This window comes from Gymnodraco acuticeps, unplaced genomic scaffold (genome assembly GCF_902827175.1).
Source record: "Gymnodraco acuticeps unplaced genomic scaffold, fGymAcu1.1, whole genome shotgun sequence".
NCBI lineage: Eukaryota > Metazoa > Chordata > Actinopteri > Perciformes > Bathydraconidae > Gymnodraco > Gymnodraco acuticeps.
The window spans coordinates 1,606,802-1,631,846 of NW_022990558.1; the positions used below are offsets into that span (position 1 = coordinate 1,606,802).

A 25,045-nucleotide genomic window follows, 5' to 3' on the forward strand; every position below is an offset into this window, starting at 1 on the left:
TGAAAGGTTAAATAATGATGACTTCATTGTTCACTTCTCAAACACTTGCAGTAGGGTTAACCCTACATCAAAGCAACCTTGCACTGTGAGCACTCTCTCCACAGAGGGAAAATGTCTGCCAAGGTGTTCAGCTGGTAATAATATATTTAACTCAGATTAACTACACCTCCTGCTTCCCTAAAATGGAGCCTTGGTCATTATTACTGGCTTTCCTAACAAATGTGTTCCGTCTATAATCTAATTAAAGGGTATCCCTCATTGATCCCGATGGGGAAACTGTCTTGTATTTGTTCTTTGGCTGGTCAGGGTTCAGCTACAGAACAGCACTCTGGGAGCCCCAGCGCCTCATCACTTCACACTTGAGTGGAGCAGATGGTCAATCAGAGGTCACATTGCCAACCACTGTGCAGCCAATTAAATGTGGTCTTCCAAATGAGAAATGTTATCGTATTAAAACATTCAGCAGTTAGTGTGGTGCAGTACCCCATTAGAGATGATGGTCAAAGGTACAACTAAAAGATCCAAGCCGTAATGAATCTGAATGATCCTTTTAAATGAATACTGGTGTAAACGAGAAATAGGTATCAGATCAGTGTAACTTTAACATCATCTGGAAGATCCCCAACATCCTGGATGTACTTGTTTCATTGCACCCAGCTAATCCAAAAAGCCTTCCACCTTGTATTGTGAAATACAGGACTTCAACCCACCAGAACTAAGCTGCTTACTGGTAATCAGAGCATATCACAATACTTGAAAGGGGAGGAATTCACATTGTTTTCCGGACCCATGTCAAGTGATTCCGAAAGGCTGTAGAATACGAAAGACTCTTGAAAATAGATAGCAAAGCATCCCTACAACAACTGCAAGCTTGATAAAAAAATAGTCCCTATTGGTGTCTTACCAATGCATGTCAGACTATGTAATGCCAGTGTCTACAACATAAACAAAATGCATTATTTGAATTGAATGCATGACCATTTCATCTGGCAAACTAAATGCAATTACGCATTTTTTATAATAACTACAAGATCCATCAATATGGTGGTTTACAGAACATGTCAGGAGAAATTAGGTGAGCACATTTCAGAACACGGCTCAGAGTTAATTTTGACAATTAAGCCTTGTGCATTAACCCCGGTAAACCGAAATGGGTTAGAGGTCATTCTCGGGAAAAAAACCTGGACTTTGAATTGACACCTTATGTAACCTCAACAACAAGTGGAGGCTGAGCAGTTCTGACTGCAGGGCGAGAGCAGGTACACAACTCAGAAAAGCTAACCCAAGGGCAGCGCTCACATCTTGGGTTTATTACCAAGGCTTCTCTCCATATGACCCCTGGGCTCAACACTGGCAGACGTAGAGACAAAAAGAGAGGAAGTGTGTACTGCCATGACGGTGTTTTATGTAGCGGGCGCCTCTAAAGGGACCGTGTTATAGGAGCCTGAAAGCAAACACAAACAGCTCTAATCCCCAGAAAGCTGCAGAGTACGGAGTACAAGGTGCTGCAGGGAGATTTGTCCTGCTGAAAGGCACATGATTGACGCTGTAATTGTTGTGCTCTTCTGGGTCTTTAGTTTCTCTAAACGCCGGCAGAATCACGATGCTTGCAAACATACTCAAGGACAAACATTTCCACTATAGCAAACACAATTCCTCATTAGTATTTACATTTTAAGCACCTACTTGACTGCAGAGTGACTCACCAATGACACTGTTTGTAACAAAACCAATCTATCAACAATTGTTAGATATGTAGTCTTGCATGAAATAATATAATCCTGCACTGTGATGGCAGTAATATACTGTAGAGCAGGGGTGTCAAATTCAAGGCCCGCGGGCCATATCCGGCCCGCAACCTCATTTTTTGTGGCCTGCAAGAGCTTGCAAATAATATACAATACAATTGGTGTAATTGTTGAATATTTGCTTTCAATTATTTGCCCTAGACTTCTGCTTTCAGACTTAGTTATTTATGAAGTTATTACCAGAACTGATAATAACCAATGCAGAGCCAATAATGTAATACATAATACATTATTTCATATATATGTATATCCTTAGAGTTACAACCGGCCCTTTGAGTGCAACATTAATGCTAATGTGGCCCGCAATGAAATTGAGTTTGACACCCCTGCTGTAGAGGCTCAAATGTTTGAGCTAACTAGAGGTGGGGGAAACATGGATACATGAGTCAAAGGTCTTATCCTTTAAAGAGGGCATATTATGTATTTTGGGCTTTTCGCTTTCGAGTGTTATATAGGTTTTTGTGCATGTAAATGGTCTGCAAAGGCTAAAATCCCAAAGTTTATCTCCAGTTTTTCTGTGGACAACATACTGACTATACTACTTAAATGTTCATGTTTCTTTAAAAAAGGCAGCCTAGCCTAGTAATGGTAATCATGTAATAGGCAGCATCAGTATTGTTATTATAACTTCTATAACAACGTTGAGAATTGAGAAATACTAAACATATTTTAGTTGAAAGTGCTTATTTGTGCAAGTTAAGCACAAATGAAATGTTACGTGTAATCCTAAGTGTAAGCATGTCATGTCATGACTGGTCTCTGTTTGACATCTCGTCTATTATTGTTTATTGAAAAGAAAAAAGAACTATTTTCAAAAGAAGATTGATTGGAATGACTAGCTATACATAATCATTACAGGGTGGCTGATGGAGAGCAAAATGAAGACTGATTATATGAGACAGCAGACGCAAGCTGGGAGCGAAGAGGACCGAGGACATGAGCGGAGAGAGAGGGAAACTGATAGATTGTTCTGTTTTGACAAACACACATGGACCTCAGCTGGTCAATAAGACCCCTGGCATCCAACTCATCATCTTTGGCCTCCAATTTGGTCCCAAAGGGAGGCAGGTAAAGATTTGTTTTCAACAGTTAGTTTTCATTAATGGATCCATCACCAGGTCTGTCCCTGTTCCGTAAGCACATTGACTCATGAAAGGCAGAAATGGTCTAAAATTGAAGAAGGATTGCAGACTTACAAATGTATAATTTCTATAACAATGAAAACAGACATAGTTTTAAAAAGTCAAGATACTGACAGCTATATAATACAGCTTGGTGATAATAAACTGATAAGGAGTTAAAAACCCTTCAAAATGTTTCATAAAACGTCTTTACCTTTCTGTTGTATCTTGATTCATTCCAACAAAATGGATGGTGTCTGTGTGTGTGTGTGAGGGTTTGGCAGCGTGTTTGTTTCTGCAGTGCCTCAGATCAGAGCCCATACTTCACGTTATTATCAGCATCATTAAGTCACCATTTGGCCGAATCCCAACATCAAGGACAATGCGACACCTTAAGGACGTTTTATGGTCTAACACGTTATTAACCTGTTAAGCCCTGAGCCTGTTTTTCAGGCCTCCGGCTCGAAAATGCCATTCCCAGAACAAATGACTATATCTTCACTTCTAAAAGGGGTAAATTAATCATCTTTTTTCTCAAAGCAAGGTTACATCTGTGAGTTGGATGTAGAAAAGTCAGAATCAATATAGATGTTTTTATTTTAAAGTAAATTCAGATTGAACATAGTAAAAAAAAAAAAATTATAGTGTCCGTCCAAAAGAAAAAACATTACTTATAGTGAAAACCACCCTTGAATTATGGGATAGTCCAAACTATAACATATAATAAGTACCCTGTATCAAGATTGATGCAAAACAAGTGAAATTTGACCTTTTTAGAGAAGTTTAGAGAAAAAAAACACTTCTCGGGTCATTTGGGTGTATTTGCCATATCTCTGGAACCCATCGGTCGATTTTGGTGATTGACACCTCTTTTGAACCGATAGAGCCAATAGAATCGAGGGAAAGTTCCTAAATCCATCTAAAAATTACCATTGGTGAATGATGCGCAGCATGCCCAAAACTGGAAGCTCTCATACACTCTCGTAGCTCTCATACTGTAGCAGCTATATATGAAAACTCATTTTAACATAAATGTTAATGATGGATTATCAGTAATCATTTCAAAGTGACAGACACATTGGATTAACCTTCAGCAGCGTTATTATGCGTTTTAATGCCATTGAACACAACTTTTGCATCAGAAAACAGCAAATGTAAGACAAGTTTTGGTCGTGGAGTGATGATACCATTGGAATCTGAGCTTTCATATGATATCTGTTTGTGCAGAATCGATGAAGTATACAATATTTCTACCGTGAGTTATGGGCTAAGTGCGTTAGCACTCTTTCGCTTAGTGCTAATTCAGAGGCTTGGCGTTAGAGTTGTGTTTGGTTTCGGTAAACATTTTCATATTGTCTGATAGCTGAGTTTCTTCCCGTTAAATGGGTATGACACATTCATAGTTTGTTAAATGTTAAGAAGCCTTCAGACGCTGTTCAAGGTTCTTTATTAGTCATACGAACATAGCTACAGTGTAGTTATGCCGATGAAAATCTTGTGTCACAGGCTCCTCCAACAGAGCAACACAAAACACAGATAAAAAAATATATATAGTGCAAGTAAATACAAAAAAAAAAATAGTTTAAAAAACGTGAAATTCTGCAATAAGAATGCAAGTTATTGGATATATAGGTAAATAGATAAATCATTTTTAAATAATTTTTAAGTAGCAGCCAGATGAATATTGAATATTAGGGATGTTGTTTCAACTGTTCAGGTGTTCAACAGATTTTGCTTCAACAGTTCAGGTGTTTAACAGTCTTCTGGCCTGTGGGATGAAACTGTCCCGAGTCTGGAGGTTTTAGTCCGGATGCTGAGGTAAAGCCTGCCAGACGGCAGCAGACAGAACAGTTTGTGGCTGGGGTGATCTTTTATAATCCGGAGGGATTTCTTCCTGAGGTGCTGGGAGTAAAGGCCCTCCATGGATGGCAGCTCCGTCCTGGTGATGTTCTGTGCAGTTTTCACCACCCTCTGTAAAGCCTTACGGTTGAGGGCGGTGCAGCTGCTGTACCAGGCCGTGATGCAGCCAGTAAGGATACTCTCTATGGTGCACCTGTAGAAGTTGCAGAGTATCCTGGAGTCCATGTTGAACCTCCTCAGCCTGCGGAGGAAGAAGAGCCACTGTAACGCTTCTGGTGGTAGTGTGAAGAGTCCATGTCAGGTCCTCAGTGATGTGGACCCCAAGGAACCTGAAGCTGCTGATTATCTCCACCGTAGTCCCATTGATGGCGATGGGGGCGTGTCCCTCTCTCTGCTGCTTCCTGTAATCCACAATCAGCTCCTTTGTTTTGCTGACGTTGAGATGGAGGTTGTTATCCTGGCACCAAGATGTCAGGTTTTCGACCTCCTCTCTGTACGCCGTCTCGTCGCCGTCGGTGATCTGGCCGATGAAGGTCGTGTCGTCAGCAAACTTCACGATGGTGTTGGAGCTGTGTGTAGACACGCAGTCGTGTGTGAACAGGGAGGAGAGGAGAGGGCTGAGCACGCAGCCTTGAGGGGCTCCGGTGTTGAGGATCAGGGTGGAGGATGTGATGTTTCCCACCCGCACTGCCTGGGGTCTGCCCGTCAGGAAGTTCAGGATCCAGTCACAGAGGGCGCTGTTGAGCCCGAGGTCTCTGAGCTTGATGGCCAGCTTGGAGGGCACAATGGTGTTGAAATCTGAACTGTAATCAATGAACGGCATTCTCACATATGTGTTCCTCTGGTCCAGGTGTGAGAGGGCAGTGTGGATGGTGAGGGCTATGGCGTCGTCTGTGGACCTGTTTGCTCTGTAGGCAAACTGCAGGGGGTCCAGAGAGTCAGGGAGGGAGGAGGTGATGAAGGTTTTTGACTAACTGCTCAAAGCACTTCATTATGATGGAGTTGAGTGCTACTGGGCGGTAGTAGTTGAGGCTTGTGATTTTTGTCTTTTTGGGGAAAGAAACGATGGTGGAGTGTTTGAAACATGTTCAGCTCATCTGGGAGAGATGCGGCACCGGGGGCTTAACAGGTTAAAGCCACGTTAACACGTTAATTTGCTCAATAAAACACTGCAAAATCCCTCGCTAGTGTCTTCCTTGGAAATTAAACTAGTCCTCAAAAAGAAAAGCGGCTTGCTGTTGACAAGATAGCTTTTTGAAAGCATGGATGGATGTAACACTCAAGACAGAAACATGAAAATCAGGCAAAAAAGAAGCATGCTGTGTGGGATGTAATGAATGGCCGGTATGGGTGATCAAAGTTCTGGTACTTGGGCCTGTGTGCTCTGTTTGATTCGACCAGAGACCGACTGAAAGGCTCTAATGAGGCAGCAAAAAGTTGCTCTGTCTCCCCCCATCCTCTTTCTTTTGTCTCTCGTTTCTTCTTCTGTTACGCTCTCCCTCAACCCATGAGGTGACTGTAGGACACGACTTTCTAAAGGGCAGAAGCAGTGAGGGAAAACTAAATTGGAACAGTGGATCTGTCCTGCTGTCGCGCAGACAGACGAAGGATCTACGTCACCCATCTGAGAATGGTCACTAGGGTTTTCATAATTAGATTGTAAATTGACCTAGTTGGATATTAAAATACCAGCCAATAAGCCAGGCCAAGTGGAAACAAAGGTATTCACAGCAGGAGGTAGGGCTGTGCGATTATGGCAAAAATCATAATCACGATTATTTGGGTCAATAATTGATATCACGATTATTTTTGACGATTATTCATTGACCATTTATTGAACTTTAAAACAAATAATATTTTACCAATAAACAAGAACAAATATGTTGGAGCGCACTTCCAAAACCATACTAAACATATATTATTAATATGATAAATAAAAATAAATTAGCCAAAATAAATGAAATCAAATATGTTGCAGTGCACTGTCACAACCTACTGAAAACTCCTTAATATATAGCCAACATTTTGGTAAAACATATTCAACATATTCCACTCAGTTAAACGTTGAAGGCTGGCCAACCGTCATGGTCCAGAAGTAACAGGAAATAAATGTTGAACTACAATTTAAGACCAAATAAAAATGTTTAGGCCACCATGACAATATTGCCACCTGTACTGAAGACCCTCAGCCACGCTCCGACACATGTGACGCCGGCCAATCACAAAGCTTTGATAAGTTCAAGTGCATTATTTTGGCACAGGAAGATTATGTTACAGGATTTTATTATTATTTATTAACGATAAAACAGAATATTGTTGTTCTATTTTTAGACACATCTCGCGATCGACTGGTTGGGCACCCCTGGGCTAGACCATAGGTCTGTTGTGGTAGCAAAGTAGTCAGCTGAAGCCACATCTCTCTCAACTTCCCGACGGCATTTGTGATATAGTGCAGGCAGCGCAGACCTGCTGAAATAATACCGAGACGGCATCGCGTAACGCTTGTCCAACGTGTTGACAAGTTGCTTAAAGCCCTGGTTGCTAACAGTGCTAACTGGGCACATATCTTTAGCGATGTGAAATGTAATGGCAAAGTACTTGCAAATAGTGGAAATAGTTTTACCCTTATTTTTAACGAGTTGCTGCTCTTGTTCTGACATCTTCGCTCTCGCTGAACACTCACAACACATGTCACTCCCACGTGGCCGAGTGGGCTTTTAGGGAGGAGCGAAAGCGCACCCAGCTAAATAATCGTATTTTGTCAATTATGCTGTTTTCATAATCGTCGCAAGCCATAATCGTAATCGCGATTAAAATACGATTAATTGCACAGCCCTAGCAGGAGGTATGAGGGCCAAAATGCCTGTAATTTAAGTCCAATTTGTCTGTACCCTCATATCTGAGTTGCATGTTTCCAATTTGCCCTGATGCCCAACTAAAAGGGCACTTTAGTGGTCTAAAATATCTCTTATGATTGGACAGATGTCCCGAAGATTTAAGCAATTGTGCCTCTAGTCAGCCAAAGTGTCCAACTAGCAGCCCCTGCTGTCAGCCAAATTGAAAACAGTTAAAAATAAGATTTTACCACATGGAGAAACTCATATGACCCAGTGCTCCAGATTTGAAGAGGCCATAAAGTCCAGAGTAAACCAAAATACGAAAACATACCCACAAGAAGCTACATTTAATCACAATGAGACCTATTCATTAAGCTGCATAGTATACAGGCTGATGTCTTGAGGAATAAAACGATTGTTGTGTATACTTAACTCAGGTTAATGCTGCCAATTAAAAGGATGGGTTCTTGTTTACCCAAGGGGCCTAATGACTTGCCATAGAAACCCTCTGAGGTTGCTCAACTGTGGCCTAACTGCCCCTCTTGTTGGTGATCTATAACCTCATAAGAGACCCTTTATCTCTTGGGTGCCCACCTTTAGTCCAACTGCCCAACTTATTGGCTCAGCTGCCACTCTTGTCTGCCCATGAGTTTGTTGTTGCAACAAACTCAATCCTCTTGTACATTGACAGTTCGTACATCATTTAATTGTTATGTATAACTCAAATCAGTTTAAAGGGGACCTATAATGCAAAATGAACTTTTTGATGTCTTTTATACATAAATATGTGTCCCCGGTGTGTCGGGGAACTCACGCAGCGTCAGAAAATAAAACCCTTTCTCTTTTCCTCCGTACCCAAATCTCTAAAAACGGGGCTACAACGGAGCTGATCCAGATTTGCCATCCGCTATGACTTTATTTACGTCATATCGAATGGCACCCACGTGGTAGACCCACGGCCCTACCAGAAAGTTGCTATCAGAAACAATGCCCGACGTGTTTTGGACGTAATATGGCCTTTGTTTACATTAGCAAGCATCGCTAACACTCAGAGCTAACCTTTACTGGAGAGCACATGTGTAAAGAAGCAGGAAATAAAAAGGAACTCACCTTGTGGTAAACCAGCAAGAGAGAAAGCCTGTGAGCTCCATACTGTTTCAGAGATAATCCTTGATAATCCATGATATTGTGGTGACACGTTATTGGACATAATTCACCTTGCTTATTGTGTTGCCACACGGACCCTTTAGTGGGGAACACCTGTAGCTTTAGCTGCCATTCCTGCTAGCTCATCAGGCAGAGCAGTGCATGTGTTAACCTCTCTGAAAGTAATGGATAATAAAGATTGGAACTCCATTCTTAATACACCGCCTCCGACTCTCTTTTCACGGCACTACAATATGGCGTTTCATCACCACAATATTTAGTTTAGACAGTAGCTGCCCGTCCCGCATGAGCTCAGCCCCTTCCTTTTTTTTTTTTTTTAAGCTTTATACTCCGAATCAGCACTTTTGAAACAGGAAGTGAAATAGAGGGATATGAGCAGGGTTGCATTCCAATAGTCCATTTAGCTTAGGAACCTTCCTAACGGAGTGAAATGACCCGGAAGTACGTCACTGGCAGCCATGATAAGTGCCGTTCCAATTCTCCAAATGAAAGGAAAGGAGGTTTCAAACTTCCTTTATAACCTCCTTTAGCTTAGGAACCACTGGACCTCCCTAACCGAAAAGAGAGGAGAAAATGCTGCCCCACAATGCATTGCAGCCGCAGCATTTGCCGTCAGTCAACAGTCGGCCGTTCACGGAAACAACCGATTATGACCGAGAAATGATATCATGAAAGTTACGGTGCTTATTAAGCATTTTAAAACGTATGTGGTAAGTTGCCAAAGTGCTTTTTTCTGAACGTTCATCAGTATTATAATCAAAAAGAGAAATATGAACGTTAGTTTTTACTGAAATGGTCAAATAAAGTCAACATCTCACAGTCTTTACTGAGCTGTGTGGAGTTTGTTCAACTTTTAAAATATGTTTGAATGGTGATATACACAGTGATAGATGTTAAGGACTAACGTTTATAATAAATACATTTGTATTTATTTTAAGATATTTTCATAGTTCATACAATCATACGTATTGGGATCATTTGTATTAATGTGGACCGGAGGGAGAGGGTGACGAGCATAAGTTTCACTTTCCTTTTTATTTCAATTCCAACTTTGGTCATGAAGAATATGTTTCTCTGTTGTCCACGTTCATAAAGCATAAAGCAACAGCATCAGAGCACGGTGCAGAGTCTCTAGATGAGTTTACAGTAGTCCCTCGTTCTTATTAAACATCCATGTTGTAGTCCGCTGTATAGAAAACTGTAGTTTCCATAGTTACCCCACAGCAGCAGACGCACATTCATGACGTCCGCTGGCGCATCATAAACACGTCGGATAGTGAAAGTGCATTCGGATTCTCTAAAGTACCGCGGTCTCTTCTCCTAGGTCCTTTTGAATTCTCCTATCCACTATCCCTTAACCCCGTGACGTTTCACTCAGAGGTCAAGGAATAGGAGATAGGGTTAAAACTTAGGAGCTGATTTTTGGATTATCGGAACGCAACCCTGGACTGCACATAACTGGTGCGCAGGTGCGCAAAAAAAGAGCACCGGGTCATTTGAAAAAAGGCGCATTTGTATGAGGGGCCGTACGGGACATTATTCAGAAATACCGTTCACAACCACACACACACACACACACACACACACACACACACACACCACACACACACACACACACACACACACACACACACACACACACACACACACACACACACACACACACACACACACACACACACACACACACACACACACACACACACCACACCACACACACACACACACACACACACACACACACACACACACACACACACACACACACACACACACACACACACACACACACACACACACACACACACACACACACACACACACACACACACACAACACCACACCACCGCCACACACCACACACACACACACACACACACCACACACACACACCACACACCACACACACACACACACACACACACACACACACACACACACACACACACACACACACACACACACACACACACACAATGCTCTAATACACATGTGAAACGCACTCACACACACTAAATGCGATTTCAGTATGTTGTGTGAGAGGGATTTCAGTTGAAACGGAAGGCATCTCAGTTGAAAAGGAAGTCGTTTTTTTTTTTAAAACAGCGAAGAACCGCGAATTTCAAAAAAGCGAAAACAATATTTTTCGTCTTTCCGTTTGCGATTGTTCCATTCCATCATTTCTGCTCAGCAGCCTGTACAAAGCTTAACTGATGCAGCAGCGTTGTTAAGTAATATCCTAGCCTCAGCTGAGACCAGTGGCGGATTTAGAATTGTAGGAGATCCGGGGCCTAGCCCAGAAGTTGTTGGGGGGGGGGGGGGTGCAGGGGTACAGTGCTACCCCTGCCTGGGGGTGGAGCGAACATCATTTAGGGGGGTTGTCGCCTCTTCTTGGGGGGTCCGGGGGCATGCTCTCCCAGGAAGATTTTTTTTTAAATATTGAAGTTGAAAGCATCAATCTGGTGCACTTTGAGAGCAACATTAACCCTACCTTAATAACACCTTAAAGCGGACAAAAGGCACTGGAGAACACTCATGAACACCCTTTAATGAAGCAAACTAATGCCGTAACTCACTTAAATAGTCGTTCTATTCTCATCCACCATCTTTGTTTGTGACGTAAAAAATTTGTAAGAGTCACGTTTCTGAATCGGACACTCTGAGTGGATGCAGTCACAGCCAATCGGAGTCTGATTCAGAGGGTTGCCTGTCAGATCCGTTGTTATGTGTACTGAAACGAGAGCCGGTATAATTCCACGTGCGAAAACAAAATAAAAAATGGAATACGTTATTTTAGTGTCTTAAAAGTAGACTGAGGGTTAACGTTACATCTTAGGATAATTTTTAGTCATGTTCTGTATACATACTAACATAAGGGTATACTTAGTGTGGTTACTCCATGTTTACTAGCTATAACATTAACGTCACATCACTCTTTTTCACTTCTTACTCAGTCAGCCAGAGTGCAGATATCACCATTAGATTCACAAACCTGAAACATTATCCATTTCTTCACTGCTGGTGATGACATTGTTGTCAGCTGCTGATACTGCTGTTGCTGCAGCTTGTGGCGCCTGCTTCAATGACAATAACTTTCTAATATCCATAACTGTATAGGCTATTAGCTTAAAACTCGTCAGGCACTAGGAAGGATCACTCCTACTTCAGGGCAGGCTACGCAGTACGCAGGCTAATGTCCCGCAGCGGATGCCTCTCTGGTGGATTCCGGTACTGCACATTACTCCCGAGACGTTTAAAAAATAAAAATAAAACATTATTATTTTTTTTTTTTTTTAAGTGAAACATCCGGGGCTTGAGCTCAAGTAGCCACCCCCTAGCGCCGCCACTGGCTGAGACTATTCGAACGCTATCGAACGTGGCCACAACCGGGCCGCAAACGACTGTTGGAGCTGCAAGTGGGAACACACTGGACGGTCAGCTATCGCCCCTCTTCCCGTCCTGCGGCGGGCAACAGCCCACTACAGCTCCCCTTGTAGGGAGAGACTGTGCACCCCGATATCAAGCACAACACTGCTTTGCTCTGCAATTGATTTAGTGGTGTTGAGGGGAAAAAATAAATAAAGATTAAAAAAGCACAAAAGCATTATAATGGAGAATTGTAGATAAGAGACAAAGAGGAAAGATGATAAATGTTAGTCATTTCCGATGTATGACATCTTATTGTGTTAACTGCGTTGAGGTTTTTTTAACTTTTTCTTCCATATTGAAGAATGAAAGCATTTCTTAATCGAATGTATACACTTTTATTCTACTGCGGTCAAGCCAGCCAGCCGCCCGCACGTTATATTGCGGTGCGCGAATATCCTATGCATTACGGTAGAGGCCTGGAAAAACTGCCTTCAAAATAAAAGAGCTTACTCGGTCAATAACAAATATACCAAACATATTCATATATACTGGAGATTAAATTAAGAAATATGTACTATATAATGTGATCAATAATAATTAAAACAAACTACGTATAACTACCACATTATAACTGAGTGAATGTAAAACTTAAGGAGTTTAAAAATAAAATACTTTTGAAATCTCATATGGGCCTTCTGTTTTTAGATAAGAATAAATACAAAACTGTCAATCATCAAAGACTTATTTCACTTCAGGGTGATAGCAGGACACCCCACTCAGAGAAAATCAGGGCATTCTGGTGTAGAGTTTCAAAATAAAAGACCTTTGAAATCTCTATTATATGAGCTGTCATCCCTCTGTTTTTAGATAAGAATAAAACAAAAACCCTCCACTATCAAAGACTTATTTCACTCCAGGGTGATAGCGTCATTCACCCTGGAGTGAAATAAGTCTTTGATACTGGAGAGTTTTGGTTGTTCATATATATATATATATATATATATATATAATAGAGATTTCAAAGATCTTTTATTTTGAAACTCTACATCAGAATGTCCTGATTTTCCTTCATGTGACAGGAAGGCCTTCCTTTTTTAACTGAAAAGCAAATTAATTCAATACTGAACTCAGCGTTTCACATGTGTGTGTGTGTGTGTGTGTGTGTGTGAGAGAGCATTTTTTACCATTGGGGCTTATCCTAATTTTCGGCCTTGATGTAACAATATTCATAATTAAGTAAATGTAACACACTTTTCATTTGCCCTGTACGATGGGCGCTGTAAGTGGTGAAAATGGGGGATGTTGGCTTATCTGGCGCCCGCAGCTCACAGCCAAAATGCGAGTGAGTGAGGGAGAGAGGGAGGGCGCACCGGTACCGGCGCTGTTGTTATTAGCATCTGTTGCTAGCTGCTCTAACGGATATAAGAAGAAGCTGTTTCTACAATAATGTGGAGGGAGAGTCCTCTCCAGTCAGACTGAGAGGCTGATAACTACAGCTCAGTGAGGTAAAGGACTCTGAGGGTTTAGATAGTTCACTTTAGTCTAAGTTGAAACGGTTTGGTCACAATCTATGTAAACACATATTTCCAAGGCACTCCTTTATAATTATTGGGATAAACAGGTTTGAAATCATTCCAATGTATACTATAGGACAGTAACCAAACATATCCTTTAAAACTGGAGATAAAAAAAAATGCATAAATAAATAAATGTTAAGGTAAAATAAGATATGAATGAACGACACAAATAAAATAAGTTACATTCATTTGTTATTGGCTATGGTAGGTTATTGGTTATGTTCACATACTTATTTGATTACATCCACTTGTCTAAGATGACAACAGAGACTTTCAACCCAAACCCAGCTGTTGACTTGTGGATGCAAGCAGCTAATCGCAGACTCAACCAGAGAGGAAGAAGTAGGCCTACATCATCAGCTACCATGTCTGACAGAGAGGAAGACAGTGAGGAGAACAGTCAGGACGGTAGTGATGACAGCTTGTAGGATTACTGCTCGTGCTAATGTGTCTGTGTTCACCTCTGCATGTGTGTTCTGTGTTCACCTCTGCATGTGTGTTCAGTGCCGTGTGTCAGGCAAATAAAGACCCCCTCAAAAGTTACGGTTTATTTCATTTTAAGGATGAGCACCAAGCAACATCTCCAGGTGCTCCTTTGAGAACCAAGGCAAAAAGGTTATGTGCATCCCTGGATATGAGACATGGCTAGAATGGGTGATCTGTTTGGTATTTTTGAGCAAAAAACTTCACATGTTTTTTATATATGTTTATATATCTGAGGCCTATGCTATTGCCTAAAAATAGCATGATAGGTCCACTTTAAAGGGGACCTATCATGCAAAATGCACTTTTGTACGTCTTTTATACATGAATATGTGTCCCCGGTGTGTCAGGGAACCCATTAAGTGTCAGAAAGCACAACACTCTCTTTTCCTCCATACCCAAATCTCTAAAAACGGGGCAGCAACGGATCTGATACAGACTGATCCAGATTTGAAATATCTCTGACGTCAGAAACGAGGAGCTTCGCCTATATGGCCAACTCTCTACCTATCAGGAGGAGACAGCCACGGCCATTGCCTTTCGAAAGCGCTGGAGACGCTGTAGTACATATGCCAGGCCTGTAGGTGGTGCTGTAGTCTGCCACAAAAGCAGCGAAGAAGACTACTCACAGATTCAGGGCTAAAAAAGAACAAATAGAGCAAAATGAGGCATGGCTAAAATGCATGATCTGTTTGGTATTTGAAAAAAAACTTCACAGACAAGTTTTATATAGGTATGGCCCTACAATATATTATTCAAATATAGCATGATAGGTCCACTTTAAGTAATGTTCCTTAGGTCTGACTTTGTTGTGTGGGAGTGTGTTTATAACTTTTTTTGACAATTCATCCTTTAAAGTATCGAAAAAAGCTGAAAATGTCCCCTGTAGGATAATGCGCATGGACTACGCAGACTGAACGCTGGCTGAATTCAGATTGGGGTTGAAGCTCGAGGGAAATATAGCCTGTGTTGGCTCAGAAAAACGAGGGGTCACAACGAGGTCACCAGCTTTTCCTCAAACTAATCAACGTGAGATTTCAAAAAACACGCAGTTGGAGGAGAAACAATAGCGAATACTGTTGACGAATGTCCCTTAGAGTTGTGAGGCAATATAACATCTCAGAGTTCTTTCCTAATCTTGTTTATGAGTCTATTATTGCTTTCATCTTCTCTTTTCTTTACCTCTGCTTCTAGGAGGAAGTAGTCATATTTCTCCTGCTGCCATCCAGCTGTGCAGACAAAATATAATTATTGGAGAGACAAATGAGGAAAACATTACACTGCTGATGAATATTAAACAACGGGAAGGAACATTTGTCAGTTTTGACCAAACATAATTAAATCCTCCCCAGCTGTTGTCTAATGGAGTCAGTGATATCCACGTTGTAGCTGAGCCTTGTTCCCTTTTGTGAAAGCCTGCTATCCTCTCTCAGTGTGTGTGATGGAGTGGAGGAATGTGCCTTGAAGGCCTACACACTCTTCTAAAGCGTGTTCCTATGAATTAATTAACCAAAGTGGAATTGTTCTCTAGACCTCAAATTTGGATATGTGAATTAACCTTAAATTGTTTTAATGAGATGAATGTTATGCTAAAGCGTGTCCCGCCCTCGGCAATGGGAACATGTGAGAGAATTATGAGAATTAAAGAGAGATGGAAGGAAAATCTAATGAGATCCAGAAATATGTGGATACACTATATTAATTTCCTCATGATCACACTAAGCAGGAAATGTCTAGGGCAGTAATTAATTTCATGGTGTATATTGGGAAAGAATGTTAAAGTTTCCTCATTTTTTTCAGATATTAATAATAATAATAATAATATCAGATTATTTATACCTAAAGGGTCTACATATCACATTAGTATGGGTTAAATATTCCCAAATATGGTGTCAAAAGCTTACTTGTAAAAACTTAACTTTTATTGGATCCTTTTTTTTTTTTTTTTTTTTTTTTTTAAATCCTAGTAAATGACTTGGAATGACAAATAATATCATTTGATGTTTCAATCAAGCACATTGACTGATAGTAACATGGTCCAGACTTCCTTTTTTGAAGAATGTATGGGTGAAACGCAATAAAAACGCCTCAACTGCAGAATTTTCTAAAACAAAATCAGTGACCTCTACAGATTATATAAACCTAAGCCAAAAAGGACACTTAGCTGAATTATGTGCCAGAGCGCAGACCTGTGTGAATAGCACCTCTGCTGATATTTGCATCTGAAAGGCAGAGCCTTTATATGGTCAGAGAGGGGAACCGGAACTGCAGGAGCTTCCTTCCATTTTTGTATTCCTCATACCGTGTCCATATTTAGTATACGGAAGAAAGACGACAACGTTTTCATCCGTACTGACATCACCAACGAGCCATTTTTGGGCTGCGGATGGAAAGCATCACACTCCTTCTCTCCTCCTCCTTTGGAAGTGGCTCTGGTCGATTTATTTCATCTATTTTTAGAAACGAGTGCAGAGTCTGCGTGTTCTCCCAAGGCTGCCTGAGCTCCCACATCAATGAGGGGGCGTTCAGAGACACAGAGCGTGGTAGTGTAAGAGGAGAGGATGAGTTAGATGTCACTCCAACACTGCAGTGGTGTAGTATCTCGTCTCTCCGGGCGGCGGCTAAATTAAGAATAACCGAATGAAAACAGAGAAGCATCATTTCCTCTTCCTGTGCTGAGTGATAAACAACACCGCTCTCCAGAAATAAGTGAATCTACAAAAGATGTGTGCCGGTTTATTTTGGGCTTCAAAAGTGGATAATAATCATGTACAGTTATTTTTAAGTCCCAATTACTCAGTTCGAGCACAGCCTACACTGACATGTGAGGGTGTGTACTTGTGTGGCTGTACAGTTTACATGATGTGTATTGGCGTGTGCGCACATGTGTGTGTGTCAGGAGCTGAAATCTACTATTAAAATGTTCCCCTGCCTCTGCTACTGTTTCTAAAGTGACACACCAAATTATCAGTGTTCCTGTGAAAATGACACGCAGCATCACACACACCAGAAGCTTCCGGGGTGCACAATGAACATCTGTGTATAAAAACATTGTTTGCAGTTGCCATGTTCGTATGAAACATTGCAGTTAGGTATTAATACAAGAGTTTGAATTTAAATCAAGACCAGTGCAAGGGGGAGACAATGGGAATGACACACGGAAAATGGTCCACTTCGGGACCTCGCTCCTATTGTGCCCATTTGTATAGGATTGTAAAAAAAGAAAATTCCAACTCTTCGGTAGACCTCAAATTATTTTTAAATGTATCCTATCCCTATGCCACAGTGTCTCCTTAAGCTAGGACCTCAAACTCTATGAAAGAAATGTAAACCAGCAGAACCAAACTGGTTAATGGTCAGAAACGCATATTCCTACATATAGGAAGATTGTAAATCAAGAAATTCAAACAATACCCAAACAACATGTATGCATAGACTGATCGTTCAAATAAAAAGTTACGGCAGGTTGACACACCCCTTAATGCCGTTAAAACCTCCACATGTTGACTGTTTTAGTATGCAATTTGATTTCTAAATGATTTCTTAATCTGTTAATAAATAAACAAAATGCATTATATTCTTTCAAATTGTCAGCTTGTCTTCCAGCAGAAGGATTTTTCGTGACATTATTCTATTGCAAATGTTTTGGAATACATAATAGATGACTTTAAATCGTTGTGTAAGAAAATTACTATACATTTTGGATATTATTTTGTGTCCTACTGTATCAACTGCCAAAAACAATATTGATTATTAAAGGGGCCCTATTATGCCCATTTTCTAGCCAATTTAAGCGTGAGTGTTAGTGATGTTACAAAAGTAAACAAAGGAGTCCAATAGAGGCGTTTCAGGAAGGGGAGGGAACTTTGAGATTTTAGCCTTTGCAGACCATTTACATGCACCAAAACCTATAGAACACACTACAGGAAAGGGATAATCCCAAAAAGCAAAATAGGGCCCCTTCAATTAATCTGTATCATATTGCCAGAGTCTAGCCAATACACGGCCTTACTTAATAGGTGCTTGTTTCTTCAGGACAGTTTTTAAACTTCTCTCCAGTTAATGAAGTTATCCATTAGTTCTGGCTATTTGTGTGATGCTAATGAAGTCAATGAATTCATCAAACAGTCCAGTGCCTCTCCTCCCTGAAGAACATGATGTTCTCCACTTTCTCCATCGAGCTCAATTTCTCAAACCCAGCTCTCGCGCTCCCTCTCTCTCCTGACTTGGCTCTGTCATATGCAGTTCCACATCCTCTGTCCATGTGCTAATGCTGTTCATCTTCATGAAGCTCTAATTAATTACACTGTTACAGAGAGTACAGGCAGAGGGATTCTGGCAGAACGGCTCCGCCACCTCGGAGAGATCAAGCAGTTTAAAGTCCGACCATGTTCACTCGGCAGCCCACACACTTTCCCGCTAACAAAACCCAATTAAAATGAACAATTACAAGCTGGACGATTTTACAAATCTGCCTTCAGTCCTCATCAATTATGAAGCGCGAGGTAAAGCCCTGTGCGAGTGATTATCCCTGACAAACACACACACACGCACACTTTTATCTGTGGTCTGAGCTCTGGTCACGGTAACAGACATGAGTTGGCTGAAGAAATGAAAACCAACACACATACTTGTATACACACACAGAACCACAATCCTTGTTATCAGCTAATTAATTAGCTAGCAGGCTTTCTTTTCTATTAATTGATTCCACAACAATGGTGCTCAATGTGTTTCCTTACGTAAAAATAGGTTGAGAAATAATACCACTGCCACCTCACATTGGAATATATCAACAGGAAGGCTGATTACTTTATGATAGATCAATGAATCTGCCTAATGAGGGAAATGTTAGTGAACATATCTCTTATCATTCCTCTCTTCCTACCAATCTATCTTTGGTGTTTATTTAGCTGTATTTAATTAAGCTGTGTTACTGTTTGTCTTTCCATTATTATTCCTGCCTCTCAGAAATATGTCAGTAAAGGCGGAAATAGATGCTTTCATCACGACATGAGATAAAACATGCCATTACATTGTTTAATAGAACAATAAAAAACGGAAAATTATCTATTCTCCGTTTTGCTGCTTTTAGTGTTCTCTTAGTATTCTGCTGAAATACAACAAATGAGCACTAAAGGCACCGATTGAAAGAAACATACAAATATGTTGATCAGGTCAGGTTGATTTGTGCAGTTTTCTACAAACTTTCAAACACAGTAAAAAGAGCAATATTGAAGTATTTTGTAAAAACAAGTTGACATGGCTTTGACAATTAAAACAATATATATTTTGGCGTATTTATTAAGTCACTAGGAAAAATGTCTTTCCTGCTAAATAAATTGCTTCAGAAATAAGCTCTTGTGTTAGATTTGAGTGTGTTGGAGGCCCCACTATCACATTATGTTAACAATAAACAAATACTGGAAACAAAATCAGACTATGTTAAATCTAAAGTTACAATTGGAGAATCTACATGATTTACTCTCGTTGCATTACGCCTGGTAACAAGCCTATTCCTATGGTAATGCACAAAGGCTGTGAGGCTTAACACAAGTGATGACATAGGCTGCTTTGTCAGAACAATCCCCTTTCAGTCTCAGACCAGCTCTGATCCCTGCTGATTTCTCTGAGTCATGGCTTCCAGAAAGAGAACTGAACAAAAGAACATGAAACAGGCAACCACAATATATATACAAGTAGAAGACTATAAAAGCACGAAGAAAGCATGAAATGAATGACAGCAAAGCAACCAAGCTGATGGAAATGGGGATGTACAGATATCCTGTTGGGAACTTCACACACCAAGTCAAACGTTTCCTCGTGATGCAGGGACATTTAAAAAGCATATCAATGCCTTACATGTAAAACACAGCACTTTATGCAACACATTGTCCCAGAACACTTTAGGTTTTATAGTTGAAGACAACTCCAGAACACAAAGTGGTTTTTACTTAACAGATATTCAGAGACAAAAATAACAGCCTCGCTATTCAAGTCATTAGTACATGTTCATCTATAAAGCCATGTTGGGTAAACTACCTTTCTATATCTGCTCTCTGATCTCTCGACGAATTGAAAGTACATATTGCCTGAGATCTCATGATGTTGTTTTATTCAATGTGCCAAGTGCTAGGACTGTCTTAGGGAAGAAAGCTTTTAGTTGTGCAGCTCCACTAAATTGGAACAGTCTGCAAACATGTTTAAAACTGAGCACTTTGGTTCCCCTGCATCATTTTAAAACTCAGCTGGGTGACATGCTGTTTGATACTCATGGTACCTGTCTCTGTAAATAGAGTTTGTAAACTGTACCCTGTACATTATGTTGTATGTCATCCTTATTGTTGTTCTGTTGTTGTTATGTTACATGTGTAACTAATGTGCTGCAGGTCACCCTTGAAAAATAGATCTTTTGATCTCAAGGGGCTTTCACCTGGTTAAATAAAGGCTACAAACAAACAAAGGGTTTGTATTTACACTCTTTTGTTGTTTTGAATAATTGAGTGTTTACCATGAGTCATAGGCCTCAACAGAACTGCTGTATTAAAGCAGAGAGTAGATTTCTCAAACATCGATGATCGTAAAAGCGATAGTAACGAGCTTCTATTAATTGAAATTAAAGTATTTACTGAAAAAGACACAGGGAGGAATAATGAAATGATGAGGCTTGAGGATAAATGTGAGGGAGCACCCATAAAGGTTTCCCCATGAATAATGAATGCAGCTTTTTATACCCTCTCCGTCAGATGTCCCTCTTTTCCCATCCTTTCACCATCTCTCCCTCATTCCTTACTCTCAGATGTTCACGTCTGCTATCTTAGGTCCCATCAAAAAACGAAAGGGAATCAGTGATCCAGCGGTAACGCGGACTCGACACACTCCTCGCCGTGTGACTATGACTGACTCGACTTTGCACAATGCGCGACAATGATATAGACACCTGCCTTGCTTCCTACAGATGTTCCTACCTGTGTATCTGCTAGAAAAGGGCTTTCCATTACCGCCTATGCAATGTATAACTATAGATAAGCCTATAATGAGCAGAACCAGGGCTGATCCAACTGAAACCAGGCAACACGCCGCGTGAGGTCTGAGCGACATGTTGTTGACGAACTGGAAGACTATAAATATATCAACGTTTTTTTAAGGAACGAGAGCTAATTGGCATGTGATTTGTTTTGAATATTTTATGCCAGACACATTTGTGAATTTATCATTGGCTCACAGCGCTGGAATATAAAAGAAAATAACTGCGAGCCTTTATCTTTCCTGAATGGTAGGGAAACAAGAGATTAACCAAATGGGAATGCTGTGACAAACATGCTGGATAAATTACTCTTAAATTAGAAAATGCTTAGTTGTATGAATAAGCTCCACGTTAAAGTAAAAGCTGATTAATATTCTATTTTTATCATTTAAAGTATCGTAATGATCGAGTTATGTGAAACATGGCGCTGTGTGTGTGTGTGTGTGTCCGGTTTCAGGTTGGTCATCAGCTGCTTCTGCTCAACAGCACCAGCCATCCCATTCACCATCTGCTTGTGCAACCCCCCTCTACCCCACCAGGGGTGCTACAGCCACTACTAGGACTCACCAAGATCCTTAGAGCCTTGACTTTCGCTGGCCATCTCTCCCATCCGCACCAGAGCGTCGAAGTAGCCCTTTGCAGCAAATGTGACACCTGGAAACATGGAAGCATTGGGCATCAGATCAAGGGGGCGGAGTTGAAATGTATCTTCTTCAGCTCCTGCAACCCTCCCCTAAAGCCCCCCCCCCCCCCCCCCCCCCCCCCCCCCCCCCCCCACAGAGAGGTAAGGTTGGGCATGGGGAAAAAAAGAGCGACAGGCGGAAATGGAGACCAGGCAGGAAAAGAAAAAGCTCTATGGAGGCAACTACAGGAAACAGAGATACAGCTGGAGACACTAATCCCAAGAACAACCAATTATAAAACATTCAAAACGGTCTGGAGCAACAACAACAACCACTTTGAGGTCAACCCCTTTCAATCAGTTTCTTTTAATTGCAGCAAAACATTTTTTGTACTTTGTCATAATGGTAATATATAGCCATTTAATCGGTTTCAAGTTCTAATTCATCTTAAAAGCTGCCATCACAAGGATAAGTTTACTTTGATTCCATGATGTGGAATTGGCCAATCCAAAGGCTAATGAATCTAATATAAAGTGTTAAACTACCTCTTTAAAAAAATTAAAAAAAGAGCCACATACAAGACATTTGACATTGTGGTCAAATCTGGGCAACGCATCCCTAAAAGCCATTGTCTAGTTAATCTTGGGATCAGTCAAATTAAGTTAAGGGTGATACAATGAAATATAATAAAGAAAGTCAAGTTTGAGTCACAAATTCATGAGTTTGAAAGCTCGTTAAAAGCCAGTGTATTAGGTCTGAATAGAACAGAAATAGTTATACTATATTGAGATTTCTAAATATTTCAAATGCCTACTGATGTGTTGTGCTCTTTGAAACATTCAAATACTATGTGCATGGCTAGATAACACTGCAGGTATTTGGTTGAACTGAATCTTATAAAATCCTAAACAGCACCATCTTAACAACTACCTTCTGAAACGTAAGCAGTCGTAACACACCTTCCACAGCCATGCTGTGAAAGCACTTTGCAATTCAAATTCTATATGTCATCCATTATTCTCTGCAGTGCATTGTCACACAAGCCAGGGACACTGGCTGAGACATAGCGGTGACTCAGGCCTTTCCAACAGCCACGGTTAAATAAAGCAGCTCAGGGGTTAGCCACACAGCGACTGACAGCCACGGTGACGGAGGAAACATGTCCGAGTGGGAGATACATATGGATGAGGGCTGAGTTTATTACAGAGCCGTCATGTCGATGTGCTTTGAGCTGCTGATGGACACTGATGTAGAATCCCCCAGAGTGGGGGGAAAAATGACAATGCATTTATATATTCATATGGGAAACAATGGAAGTCTATTCTGAGTTGAGGTTTACTTCATGACGAGCCCATGGAGACAATAAGAGAAGCCCACTGCTATTCAAGTTATTGTTCTGGAAATGAAAACAATGCCTGGCTGCTCAGTCTGTAAACATAATAAAATAAATCTTCAGACAAATACGAGACATCTTCTGATATAACTTCCAATTCTTTGACCAAACCAGTAAAAAAAAAAGAGCCAGTAAATCCCTACACAGCGATCCATCCCTCCTGGGTTAACTATGACAGAGAAGAGCCAAGACCTCTGTCTAGCTTCTCCTAAACCTGGCTTTAGTGAGTCTAGTTGGGATAAAAGAGTGCAATAGTAGGGATGGAAGTGAGGTTAAAACGGCTGGGTGAGCGCGACTAATTTAATTGATGTCGGAGAAATCCCCAAGCGGGAGGAGAGCAGGCCAGGTGAGGCCGGGTACGCTTCAGGAGATTCTTAGCTTGTCTGCCAGTTGAGACGTGATAAAGTGAGGTAGGAAGGAGAAGAAAGGAAGAAAGGGAAGGAAGGGTTCCGCCTGTAAGGAGGATTAGAACAGGGATATAAAGCCGATACAGAGCGGAGAGTGTCAGTGTGAATGAAACAAAAACAAGAAAGAAGTCAGCTGAGGTTCTTCCACAGTGTTATATCATATCCTCTCACAATCCCTACCAGTCAGAATGGATTTGATGCTTTGCAGTTCAAAAGACATCTAGGTTATAACTGTGTTAAAAGTATTAAAGCTGTTCTGGAAATAGCACTCATTACATGACATGTAACAGTTGTTTCAACAGTGAAACAGTTTTTGGGTTGGTGTTGGGCTTTACAAGCAAACAAGCAAACAAGCTAATTGACACACGTAACTGTAAATCATCAATAGACTAGTTGAAGAAGTTGGCAGATTATCCACAATTTCCTTTATCATTAGTTGTCCTCCTTGATACAAATATAATCATTTAAATGTAGTTGCATGCATCTAGATCGCTCTCATAGTAAATCAAATGGGTTATGTTAAATGTAATGCAGTTTTAACCAAGACTAGATATCTTCTGACCTCATAACTATCAAATCAGTGCTTAGACTCACTTTACTTCTCCCGGGTGAGTTTGCAATATTTCACAGCCAGCAAATGCAGATTTGAATAAAGACTGAATTCCAGTAAAGCCTTAACCACACTCCCCACATCGAGTACAATTATGGCCCAATTAGTTTCAACTCAAACAAAGAAAACAAACCACAACAACTTACTGCCTCAATACTGCTTGTTTCCACAGTCTCAAGGGATGAAAACCCCAGGTCTTGTGAAAACCAGAGGCTGAACTGGCATTTCTCCAGTGACAGTAGATACTCTGCCCTAGTCTATATTGTGCCTCTGTGCTGCTGCCTGGCATTGATGAAGTGTAATCCCCACTGAGGGAATCGCAGTTCTATTTATAGCCTTATCTATCAGACTGGAGTGAGGCCTCCTTTATTGGTCTTGTGTACTGCTGAGTCTTCCCCTCCGAGCACATGAGGGAGAGCCCTGCACTGCTCCACACCGCACACAGAACACAGAGCACCACCACTGAAAACACTGTACGATACCATCCTGATCCTCCCTGCAGAAGGAAGCTTCGTTATCGATAGATGAGCTCAACATGCTTGGAGGCTTGTCTTATCTTGAGCGAAAACCGGGAGCATGAAATATCTTAATCTTTGCTGATTCCAATCAGAGTCAGTAAATAGGAACAAGCTGCTAAAGGCTACTCATTTATCAGTTTCTCTTCACGTTGTTGAATATTTCGCTCAACCTTTTCCTTCCACCACTACATCTTTGTCCTCGATACCGGCTTGTTCTTGTTTCCTCGGCCCCACTGGGGGTACCG

General features: G+C 41.0%; 1 protein-coding gene across 7 annotated transcripts in view; it reads right to left on the reverse strand.

Moving 5' to 3' along the window:
- Positions 1-25,045, reverse strand: part of baiap2b (BAR/IMD domain containing adaptor protein 2b) — a 97,895-nt gene that overhangs the window by 41,927 nt on the left and 30,923 nt on the right. For 5 of the 7 annotated variants that reach the window (XM_034227517.1, XM_034227516.1, XM_034227521.1 and 2 more), the window contains exon 3: positions 21,817-21,903. The exons of the other annotated variants lie outside the window; for them this stretch is intronic. In XM_034227517.1, coding sequence (XP_034083408.1) covers positions 21,817-21,903 — 87 coding nt within the window. The remainder of the gene's footprint in view (positions 1-21,816; positions 21,904-25,045) is intronic. 7 annotated transcript variants of the gene reach the window in all.